Source organism: Etheostoma cragini, chromosome 2, assembly GCF_013103735.1.
Source record: "Etheostoma cragini isolate CJK2018 chromosome 2, CSU_Ecrag_1.0, whole genome shotgun sequence".
Lineage (NCBI taxonomy): Eukaryota > Metazoa > Chordata > Actinopteri > Perciformes > Percidae > Etheostoma > Etheostoma cragini.
The window spans coordinates 29,035,778-29,047,801 of record NC_048408.1 but is presented as its reverse complement, the minus strand read 5'-3'; the positions used below and the strand labels follow the sequence as shown (position 1 = coordinate 29,047,801).

The 12,024-nt window shown below is 43.3% G+C and overlaps 2 protein-coding genes across 8 annotated transcripts in view; one reads left to right on the top strand and one right to left on the bottom strand.

Moving 5' to 3' along the window:
* The first annotated feature begins 323 nt into the window (after positions 1 to 323).
* On the top strand, positions 324 to 4,291 carry lgsn (lengsin, lens protein with glutamine synthetase domain). Its single transcript, XM_034900928.1, has 4 exons — positions 324 to 575; positions 1,048 to 1,720; positions 2,339 to 2,505; positions 3,028 to 4,291. Exons 1-4 carry the CDS (start codon positions 552 to 554, stop codon positions 4,219 to 4,221), a joined length of 2,058 nt encoding a protein of 685 aa, XP_034756819.1. The 5' UTR covers positions 324 to 551; the 3' UTR covers positions 4,222 to 4,291.
* A 1,708-nt stretch (positions 4,292 to 5,999) lies between these two features.
* LOC117961759 (M-protein, striated muscle-like) overlaps positions 6,000 to 12,024 on the bottom strand; it is a 60,099-nt gene continuing 54,074 nt past the window's right edge. For all 7 annotated transcript variants that reach the window (XM_034900683.1, XM_034900644.1, XM_034900662.1 and 4 more), the window contains 2 exons: positions 10,165 to 10,289; positions 6,000 to 8,782 (listed from right to left, as the gene is read on the bottom strand). In XM_034900683.1, the coding sequence (XP_034756574.1) occupies positions 6,625 to 8,782; positions 10,165 to 10,289 (2,283 nt within the window). In that variant the 3' untranslated portion in view covers positions 6,000 to 6,624. The remainder of the gene's footprint in view (positions 8,783 to 10,164; positions 10,290 to 12,024) is intronic.

Sequence of the window (12,024 nt, the reverse complement as noted above, 5' to 3'; positions counted from 1 at the left end):
TCAATGGATTCAAAATAGCGTGACCATGTCACTAACTGCCATGAGAGCCTGCATGAAGTTTCATAGTGATGTCTATTTAATATTTTCCCTTTTCGCCTGTAGTGTCTCCTCTTAACAAAACCCTGTTGATTGACAGGGGGATTTCCCTCAGACAGCAGCTGGTTAATGCACAGACCATCACTAACAGCAGCCATTGTCTGGTCCTCATTTGTTTTCATCTCTCTGGAATAAAAACTTTTGCTCCCCATATCTTTCTGGAAACACAAGCAGAGCCGCTTAGCGCTGCAGTTTCACTCTGCAACGACACAAAAGCAACTCTGAATTGTCCTCAACCGACAGCCAATGAGCTCAAAGCAGCAGCAGCAGCTCAGTGTCCACCAGCGGCCGGCGGCTGCCAGTTTCCAGCCGGACTCCCGTGGGTGTCGGGGGGCAAAAAGAATTTTCCAATCCGTCACCATTGTGCCAATTGTCTATAAAAATGTACGTGCGAGTGAAGCTCTTCCTTCACAGGCAAATCATATTCCAGTTAATGAAATAGTCCAAACTAAGAAATGAATGACTCTGAAGGTTTCAAGGTAACAACTCCACGTCTAATCTTTTCATTTGTATTTTCAGCACAAAGGTGTGAATGGAGACAGCGGCTTTGGCTTCAGATGCATTGCTGTCATTTGACTTTGTCTTTGAGCCATAAATCTTCATATAAACTTGATTAGCGTTGCAAAGATTAATCGATTAGATGTCAACTGTTCAATTGATTGCCAACTATTTTGACAATCAATCAGTTTGAGTCCTTTTTTTCTTAGAAAGAAAAGTTAAAGCTCTCATTCTAGCTTCTCAAATGTGAATATGTTGTAGTTTCTTCTCTCCTCTGTGACCGTAAACTGAATATCTTTCAGTTTTGGACAAAACAAGACATATGAGAACGTCATCTTGGACTTTGGGAAACACTGATTGACATTTTTTAACAATTTACCAAGCAACTAATCAATGATTCACCTATGACTCAACCTTGATCATTTCTTACCAGACCCATTGTGTGTTTTCCAGGAGGCCCAGAGTAGAAGCAAAGACCAAATAGACGGCACACGGCTGAGCCTGAGCAACAGGAAGGGAGTGAGGGTGACTGGGAGACATGTACCTCCGGTGGACTGGGGCAGCGGAAGAGGAGGTCCATCCATCGTCCATTCTCCCACCAGCACCCCTTTACCCCCAGACCCGCCCACTGTGATCTCCATCGGCCCCCTGCCTCACAGACACCCAGAGCGAGTTGATGATCCCGGGATGAACAAACCTTCCTTCAGTGAGGATTGGACCACAGATGCGTCCTCTCAAACCAGGGTGTCCCACCATGAGATGGGCGTCCCCCGGCGGAGCATGGAGGAGCTGAAGACCATCCTGAGGGACAGCCATCTGCATAGCATCCGGGGACTAGATGATGGGAGGCCAGGGAGTCCTTACACGTACCTCCATGGTGGTGAAAGACCCGACGGACGGCAGGACGATGGACACCCCAACAGGGTGTTCAGCACCTTCAAACCCCAGTCTGACGCTTCCAGAAGGGGGCCCCCGTCCAGAGATAGCACATCTATTCAGCAGCCTTCCGGTGTGGATTCATCCAGCGCATTCACGTCTGACGCCAACACAAATAGGAAGCCTGGAGTTAGGGCTCACACATACGCAGGCGGACACTCCTGGGGAGAGACTGGAGCTATTCATACAGGTTGGTGAAGTTTTGGTTTGAAAGACAACTTAATCCCTGAAATAAATTAGGACACATCTTCTCTAACAACATCAACATCTAGCAAATAGAGTGAATAGAGAGGAGATAGTTTCAGCTCTGTGAGGACAAACAGTCGTGCCTCCATCTGGAGTCATGTCTTCTTTTTAAATCTTGGCTATCTCTAATTCTAGTACCTGTTTTAACTTGGACTTGACTTGGACTTGATAATGGATGGATATTGACCTCTTTAACCTAATTTAGCTTTTGTTTGTAGTCTTTTTAACAACTGCCAATTGATTTGTCAGTTTAGTAAAATAAACTTGGCATTTCAGCAGAAGATTCTCTTTTCATATCTGATCTCATCACTGTTAGTTTTCAATTGGAACAACTTGGATCAATGGTTTATTTGCCGATGTTAACAGGTTTTCAATGGAATTCAGTTTTCTCTGCCCTGAAAAACCAACTGGTCAGTGCTCTCTGGTGGACAAACTCTGTACTGCACTGCAATTTGTAATTTTTTATCGGTGGTTGACACAGATACCGATATGTCTGCAAACGGCTAATATTAGCCAGGCAGATTTATTTGTGCTTTTTTTTATTTCAAACTCTTTTCCACAGATAACGGACACAAGGCCATCGAGATCTTTGGGAATCAGATATTCATATCAGCCATGGAGCAGATCAAGCAGCAGATCGCCAGAGAAGACATCAACTTTGTTCGCTTTGAGGCCACAGACCTCCACGGGGTGTCCAGGTCCAAGATGGTGCCTGTCCGCTTCTTCCACGTAATGACCACATCCATCCATCTATCTATCTATCTATCTATCTATCTATCTATCTATCTATCTATCTATATTATGTGTTAATGTATGTTGATCTAAAATGAGCTTTAGAGTTGTTGGTAGTTTGTTACTGTAGCGGTTTTTTGGACTTTGTACAGTCTTTTCTGGAATGGATGTTGATGATAATCACAGACTGGAATATGTCAACTTTTACTCAATACTATTTTAAAACCATCTGCATTTTTTTTTTTTCAAATGCTATGAAATTGAATAACACACCCCAAAATTAATGAAAGTAGAGATGTGTACTTGCCAAAGAGCGTTGTTTGGAATCAATCATGTTAGTTTGGGTAATTAAAAAAAACATTTACATAGGTAACTGGGACAATTTGACCCAAGGACATCATGAGGGTTAACACACAGACATTAAAGTGGTATTGATCTTCTCATTGAACTCTAAAAAAGAAAGTAGTATATTTCCCAAAATGTAGAACTATCAATTCAATGTTAATGTTGCCTCCACAGGAGAAAGCAGTATATGGGGTACAGATGCCGAGAAGCTACTTAGAGCTGACCCTGAGCCCCAAGAGCAACGAAGTGGACAACGCCAACACCGCCAACTTCAGCAGTGATGTCCTCCTGATCCCTGATCTTTCTACCTTCAGGGTCTTACCTTGGGCCGAGCAGACAGCCCGGGTCATCTGTGACCCCTGCACTGTGACAGGAAGCCCTCTTCGCACTTCCCCTCGCCTCATCGCTAAGCAGCTCCTCGGGCAGCTTCAAAGCCTTGGATTCTCCCTGCACTCATCCTTCACCTATGAATGCTGCGTCCTCGGGGCGCCGGACCGCATCGGACCAAAGACGCTCCTGTTCCCGGCCACCACCCTGCTCGGCAACCACGACCTGCCCTTCTTCCAGCAGCTGGTGGACAGCATGTACTGCATGGGCGCAGACATCGACAGCATCGCCTCCGCAAGCGGCCCCGGCCAGATGGAAATCAACCTGCGGCCAGAGTTTGGGATTGCGGCGGCAGATAGCGCCTTCACCTTGCGCACCGGCATCAAAGAGATGGCTCGTAAACACAGCTACATTGCCAGCTTCTTTACTGACGATGGGCTGTACAATGCTGGGGTGCTTTCCCACAGCTTGTGGGATGCTAATGGGCGACGTAGCCTCTTCCATATCGGGGAGAGGGCGGGCGAGCTATCCGAGATCGGCAGGAAATGGCTGGCGGGGCTGCTCACCCACTCTGCTGCCCTGAGCTGCCTGATGTCGCCCGGCCTCGGCTGCCGGAGCCACATTGCCAAGATGATCAAAGACCCCAAGCGAATGCTATATGCTACATGTGGCTTCAACGATAACAGCAGCTCCTTCAACATCAAGTGTCATGGCGGAAGGGAGACACACATTGACAACAAACTGGGCTCGGCCATGGCCAATCCTTACATTGTGCTGGCTGCTACGGTGGCTGCGGGACTGGACGGCATCAAACGAAACCTGAACGTGGAGACTGCTCTGAACAAAGCCCCCAGTCAGCAGAAGGAGTTTGCCGTTCCCGTGAAGCTCGACGACGCTCTGGAGGCCTTGGGGGAGGATCACGTCATCTGCGGCACCCTCGGAGAGCCGTTTGTTCAGTACTTCATCGCTATGAAAAAGTTTGAGATTGAGACCCAAGAACTGGATGACGAGAGGAACAAGTGCCTGGAGTACTTCATCTAGAAAGACCTCCATTTTGTAAAATGTGGAACTTCTTCCTGCTACACAAATAAAAGCATGAAAACAACTTGAATAGCTTTTTATTTTATATATAATGTTGATACCTTATTATTATACAGATTTTTTTCTTCAAATATTTTCCAAAATAAAGGTATAAATCCTCAATATGCAAAGCATTTTTATGCAATTTTGTTTTGTGTATGTATCTTTAAATTACTTTTAATAACAATACAGGTGCAGCTGTTGCTTTGATAAGTGTTAACACAAGTACAAATAATAATAATAATATCATAAAAGAGAAAGTAGCCTGAACAATGAGTAAGTATGCCAGAGAGGAAAGCTAAAATATGCTGTAACCCTAATCCTAATTAGTTGTTTAATGAACATTACAACGTATTGGGGCCACTAGTGTGACTGCTGACTTTGAGTTGTTTTTCCTGTAGTCTGAGAGAAGGGTTACCCCTACATTTTATTTTATCAAGGCCTTCCATCTCTTCGCAAAGAAGACAAGACAAAGTGAAATCCTAAAAAAAAAGTAGTTTTTCATACGTAAGCATTGTTTCACATGTATGCTTTTATTTACAGTTTATATTCCAGATGTAAAAACCTGCAATCCACAATTTCATGTCACTGGGAAAAAAACACATAAATAGATAGAAAACGTGTCGGTTCACTCATTTTACAAAAAAACACTTTCAAACAATCTCCCTTCAAGGTCCAATCAGTTGCTGTTCTGGAGCTTTGGATTGTGATCTTCCTCCGCAGATGAAGTTTGCTCAGTTTTGTCAGATTTGTAGATGTCCAAACATTCAAAGACATGGACAAGAAGCCCTTAAAAACCCCGGAAAGGTTTTATTTTAATATATTATCTGCTGATTTTATCAAAGGCTCCATAGCAGCTAGAATATACCTTGATTAGGGATACAAGGACACATCTTCCCTCTCTTCAAAATACATATGGTGCTGACTTACACATATCCATGCAGATAGTTTCAGGTTTATGTGCCCAGACTTTGAGATATCTGTCTCTGAATGTTCTGCTGCAACACCAAATCAATGGAGGTGAATGAAATTTTGATAGTGCTGCCATCTGCATTTAAAAACTAAATATACACAACATACACAAGCAGCACAATGACAATACTTCAACAGACTTCCCTGTGATCGGTTTTCAAAGGAACTACATTTTTAGTAGAAGAAGATCCAATGAAACCTGTTCACGGTGACGCATGTAAAGTCATTAACTGGGAGTCACGTTGACTTTGTGACTTGTTAAAATCATCGCAAGTGCCACTGAACTCTTGTGGCCATGTCAAAATCATCAAAAGACAAAGAGAGAAAACCAGATTTTACAAACTAGACAAAACATAAGTACATTCCATGAGGTTGACGATATTATATATTTTTTTAAATCCTTGAAAAGACCAAAACCAACTCAAAACTTCTTCTTTAATTTTTGCAAAACGCTTGGTTTGGGTCTCGTGAGGCAGCAGTACTTCCCCCCCCCACTCCTTCCGGTACCTGCTGGATGTTCATCAGGTCCTGGGACACCAGACTCCATGTCAGTGGTGGATGTTTTATTCTTTTAATTCAACATTCTTCTTAGCTATGCATAGCAGCTATTTGTTCATCAATTCGCAGGACTACTGTACATGGCTAAAAAAAACTACAAAAGCCATTATGAATGTAGGCTACAGACATAACAGTGTACATAACACCAAACTAATCACAGTAAGTAGACTGTGCACCAGGTCCCCCCATCCCCTCCTCTCTTTTTTCTCTATATCTTATATTTTTGATAATTCTGTGTCAACACTGTAAAGGGATTGCTTCAATCTCATTGCACAGATACTGTGTACTTGTGTATAATGACAATGAAGGCATTCTAATCTATTATATTCTATTCTATAATCATCATCTCATGTTTTATCAGGCTATAACTAATCAAAGCTCAGGTTTAGCCTACAGGACAGGACTCTGGACAACTACTTGTAATTCCTTACTCCATTCAGTGTTGGTTTTGGTCTTTTCCTGCCAAACTAAAAAGCCTCACCAGACTTTTCCTTTAAGTAAACTTTGAAAAAGAACAAACACTTTCAATATAAAGACAGATGTCTTTCCACACGATTCAACTCACTTGATAACACATTTTTATGTGTCATATTCACCCTGCTATAACTTCATCTGTAAACACCTTGACTTCCAGGTATTATCATATTGACCCAGCTGCCTCCCTGATAAGATCTTAGGTACATTATCAATCCTATGAAAAGAAAAAAACGTAGCATACTGCAGAGATGACCACATATGGCGTCTTTGTCTCTGTATGGGAACCAAAACACATCAATAAACAGAACATGGATTACTGCCTTCATTCTTGAGCATGGTTCCTCTTTTCCTACAACTCTACTTGTTCTTACCGATTAGATTTCCTACTCGCTGCATGAATCTTCCCAGTTTGTTGTCTGTGCCACTTTGTGTCTCATACGTTGGATAGCCAGAGTCATGATTGTTCGGGGAAGAGCCTCTGTCTTTTTCTGAAGGCAACATGCTTGCCCCTGTCATTGATTTATCCTGAGGAATACTGTCAGAGCTGAGATAATATTCAAACCGACTGTAGACTTTCTCTCTCTTGGTGTGATGGGCAGTCGCTCCCTCGGCGTCCAGAGTGTTCTTCGAGCCTCGGTCCGGCTCTCCTGCTGGATTCGGCTTCTTTTTGCTTGAACGCTGAGGAGACAGTCTTTGGAATGGAGATTTATGCTTCTCTGTCTCGGGTTGACTACCGAGAGAGCTCTGGGACCTGGTGATGCTCGGCAATTGACCTTTCTCTGTGGTTTGCTCTGGCACAGGTGCCTGTGAATGGGCTGATCTGAGGGGTTGGTTGGATCCTGAGGGATTTAGCGAAGATCTCAGCGAGGCCTTTCTTTGGAGTGACTTCTCATGTTTTTTGGATGCTTTCTTTTCGTCTGGGGAAAGCATCAAGTATACTTTCTTTCTCAAGGAATTCTTCCTCTGAAGGGGCGGTTCCTCGCGCTGTGTTGGCTCTTTTTCTATGTGACTACTCTTAGCGTTGGCGGCATGCTGAGGTCCTGTCGAAGTGCTTACGATTTTTGGGACAGGTTGTGTCTCATTAGGTGTTGATTTTATTCCTTCTCTTGGAGCAGGTGAGCCTGAGCTGTTGGCTGCCTTACCTACAGAACCACGTCTTCCTCTGGCTTGATCCTGGCGCTGTGATTCAGCAGATACGCTGGACTGCACAGTGCTCTCCTTTGGAACAGCTTTCTTGTCCTTGCGAATCTCCTCATTTTCATCTTTAAATGCAGCTGAGTCCGAACTGTTGACACGTGAACCCTCTTTCTCTTCAGGGATCTCAATCAAAGACTCCATCGCTCTTGGGTGTTGGAGACCACTGGGCTGCAAATGAGAGAGCTTGAGCAATGGATCCTTTAGTTTCATCTCTAATTCGGCAGCCGAGGTTGTCCTGGAAAGAGGCTCGTGCCAGTCGTACGTCTGCGTTGTCTTTCGATCTTGAGCCATTGTGACGTTGAAGTGAGAGGCAGAGCGGTGTCCATCAGTGAAAGGTTGCTCTCTTTTGTTGCCTCCCTTATTTGACTCACCGTCTCTGGGGTTGGCTGCTTCCAGGCTGCAACCTTTGACTGTCTTTGGCTCTAATTCTGCCGCACTGTGCCGCTTGTCCATACCTCTTAACAGAGACACAAATTTAGGTCTTTCCACAGTCATATACAGAGACCTCAAGGACTCTTGGCTCTGCTTGAGATTACTGTACTCCTGCAGACTGAGCCTCTTCTGCCTCAGTTCCTCCATCCTGGACTTTATGTCCCTCGACCTGTTGTGAATCAGCTGTGACTGATGCTCGTTCAAGCCTGTGTGGCTACTATACGGAGATGCCATTGGGGATAATGCATCGCATGAGGCATCTAGAGGCATGTTGCTGTCATTAAAGTATGTGTCTATCTTCCACCTGTTGAGGGAGGTTTCAGAGTTGAACGGTATCATATTTTGGTCCGCTCCATAGCGAGTCTGGTGCCTAATGTGTTGGTGAGACATCCTGTTTGTTAGCAGCGAGTCGCCACCCCCCCTCACTTTAGATCCTGTGTTCTCGGGAGCGAAGGGGACTCCGACGTTCTTGGTCCCCATCCGCAGACGACTTATGGAGTTCAAATTCTGCAGTTCTCCGCCATAGCTGTGTCCCCGCACCAGATTCCCCATGTCCAAACAGTGAGATTGATGCAGTCTGTCCTGCACGCTCAGGCCCCTGGTCATTATGGCGGCATTGTTAATCCTGTCATCCTGAGTAATCCTCATGTCAGGCATAACTTTGGGTGTCTTTTGAATTTGATGGAGGAAAACCTGGCTGGAATTTGGGCTCTGCAGGCCCACAGTGTCTCGTAGGTACAGGACAGATGGCTTCTCCCTGGACAGAACTACAGGAAATGAGGAACGAGCGTACAGTCTTCGAAACTCCTCGTCATAAGAGCCAACCAGCTGACCCGTGATCACCAGGACCATGCTGAGGTTGATCTTCTCAAACGCCCATGTATAGCTGAAAAAGAAAATGGCGACATATTACAAAGCATTTGTTATGATGATTCAGCCCACATTGTGGTCAGATCTCAATACCAGTTATTAGGCAGGGCTAGCAGGCTTGTCAACAAAATTAGCGATGCAATGGATGCCATTATCTATTTGGAAATGCATTTTTGATATGTAGGATGGAGATTTGCTACTGACTCTCTTCTATTACTATTTGTAGCCTTTGCCAAGATTGCTGGAGCTTGCAGGAAGACACAAAGTTAGCAGATTTCCTAAAAATGGGGTCACACTAAGGCTGAAAATAAAAAAGATTCATTTGTTGATTATTTTCTCAATTAATTGATTTGATTTTTGGTCTATAAAATATCCCAAAATGGTGAAAGATGTCGACTAGTGTTTCAAGATGACGGCTTCAAATGTCTTTGTCCACAACTGAAATACATTCAGTTTACTGTCAGGAGAGAAGAAACTAGAACATATTAACATTTAAGAAGCAGAATGTTCACGTTTTCTACTAAAATAAATGCCCAAAACGATTAATCGATTTTCAAAGTGGTTGGCGATTGGTTTAATAGTATGCAATTAATCAAAGAATTGATTAATATTTGCAGTTCTAGGTCACACTGCTCAGATACACACCTGGCTGATGAGGGTTTTTCTTTCAAGATAGGACATCCAGAAACTGGTCACAAGTTTATATACACAATGTAAATGGGGTCTAAGTGATCAATAGGGTGCTGGATTTAGGTTTGTCCCACTGACACACCCCACACATACACACCAACCCCCCCACCCCCCACACCACTGGACTGAACACTTACTTGAAATGCACTGTAAATCATTCCTTGGGCATTACTGTACATATTGTATAATTGCAGTACATACTGTCTAAGCCTTCCAACACTCACAATTTGCACCCCAATACATACAGTATAGTTATTCATTCTGTATTACCCAAGTCATAGCCTGTACATCATATAGACACATATCCATATAATCATATATCATTCATACCTTGCATTCTGTTTATTAACACTGTGGCCCTTCTGGTTAGACACTAACTACATTGCGTTGCTCTATATTTGACTTGGTGTGCAATGACAATAAAGTTGATTGAATAATTTAATTGTACAGGAATGCATGCGAAAAGGAATACACCCGTTAGCATGACCAGACAGGCCTTAACACACAAGTGGGAAGAAAGAAAATCCAGGAAGACCCAGGGAAAGCTAGAGAAAGTCTGATGAGGCAGAACAACATCATCCTGGAAAGAAGCAGAGAAAACCGCCTAACACCAAAACCAGCTGGAGAAAGTTCCTCAATGACCTCCCCAAAGAGCAAAGGGATTCAATGATGACGTGTAAAAAAAGGGTAAAGGTAGGACTAACTCACCTGTATGTTCCATACACCACTGTTTTGCAGTCCACCATGAGGAATCTTTGCTCCAAATCTCCATGGAACTTCACCCCGGACTGGCACTGGTACTGCTGACCCTGAACCGTCCGGACACGAAGGGTCTTAACCAAACAAAAAGCACAATTTCACTTAAATTATTTGTAACGTTTTTTTCGAAACTTTTGAATCTATGCTGTAATTGAAATTATACTTATGTCATAGGTTTGGCTAAACACTGTGCCTTTGTACTCAATGATTAACAGTTTAGGGTTGGGGTAAAAATACACCCCAGACAATGACAGTGGTGCAGCCTACGTGATACGCAGGTAAACGGAGTATACCCACTAGGAAAGGTCCAGGATTTGAGCAAACCCATTTAGGGACTGTTCATATTTATGTAAGGGACTAGAGTTTTGGGGTCTTCAGTCAAAAAAGACACGACTCTCCCCTCAACGAAGAATAAAAATACATGACCCTCACCTTTTTCCCTCTGATGGTTCATTCCATAAATACCAAACGGTCCCTTACAAAAGATACTGTTACATGACAATAATTGTTTTGTGCAAGAACTTTCACACTTACGTTCATAAATTCACCTCGTCTGTGTTGCCGAGTCGCCTATAAACAACAACACAACTGCTTGGCAGTCATTCTCTGCGCAAGTTTGAAATTAACATATGTGAATGATTGAGAAAGTTATGAAACAAAAGCTAATTTAAACTACATTCTTTCAGGGATGTGGTGAGCCTGCCCCTGAAGCTATAATGCTACGTCGGATGACACTGCAGCAGACGTTGACCTTACGGAAACTACAGGAAATGAGCCAGAAAAAACCTGTGTGGTTGTTGCTCTGGGACACATAGCTCTGGGACAGGTGAATCTAATGCTGGGTGGGAAGACATTACACTATACTCACTACAACTACCACTGGACAATAAATACATGTAGAGTGAGAAATAAAAAAAAAGCAGCTAATTTTGGCTGCACATCAAATGATTCAAATTTGATCTTTGTTTTTTTATTCTATTTTTACTTCAGCTTGTTTATGAACAATAAGTCATTTCTTCTTCTAAAAAATCCTAGTTAAACTTTCTGACCTTGCGTTCTTCTACTGCTTCACAAGATAAAAACACATTCGTAACACAGGTGTGTTATGGGGGGTGCAACAGGTTTGAATGCAACAGGTTTGAGTGCAACGGGTTCGAGTGCATGAACAGATTTCCAGTATTAGGCTTTCATGTACAGGTTCAACACAAGGTTGTGTCCTGTTACCTTTGCTTTTTACAATGTGCACAGCCAGGTGCATCTCAGGAGGACAGTTATAATGCAATGTTATCTTATGACACTGCTCTTCTGTCTCTTGTTAAAGAGTTATACTCTGACCAACTGCTTTTATTGAATGGTGTGATGAGAACGTCCAGGATCTTAATGTGTAAAAAAGCGAGGAGTTAATCTTTGATTTTAGGCGGATTAAGGACACACCCAAAGTAGGCATTATTTATATATATATATCGACATAATAAAAAACATCAAAATTGTTCACTCCTACAGGTACCTTGGCACAAAGGTCCCATGGCATGAAAATGTCACTTTATGAATTACATTTTTTTTTTATTAACATTAACATGCGTTCCCCCAGCCTGCCTATGGCCCCCTAATGGCTAGAAATGGAGGTAGATGTAATCCTGGGTATCCTACTCTGCCTGCTCTGAGAAAATTAAAGCTGACACGCGCCGATCTAGAATCTTTCCCCTTATGAGGTCATAAGGGGCATCGTTACCTCCCCTTTCCCTGCTTTGCCCACCCAGAGAACTTGCCCCCCCCCCCATGAGAGAGAGACATCATGGCTTTCAAACG

Coding starts and splice junctions, on each gene's coding strand:
- lgsn (XM_034900928.1), top strand. CDS start 552: ATGAATGACTCTGAAGGTTTCAAG. Junction 1,721..2,338: donor GACTGGAGCTATTCATACAG/GTTGGTGAAGTT, acceptor TCTTTTCCACAG/ATAACGGACACAAGGCCATC. Junction 2,506..3,027: donor TGCCTGTCCGCTTCTTCCAC/GTAATGACCACA, acceptor TTGCCTCCACAG/GAGAAAGCAGTATATGGGGT.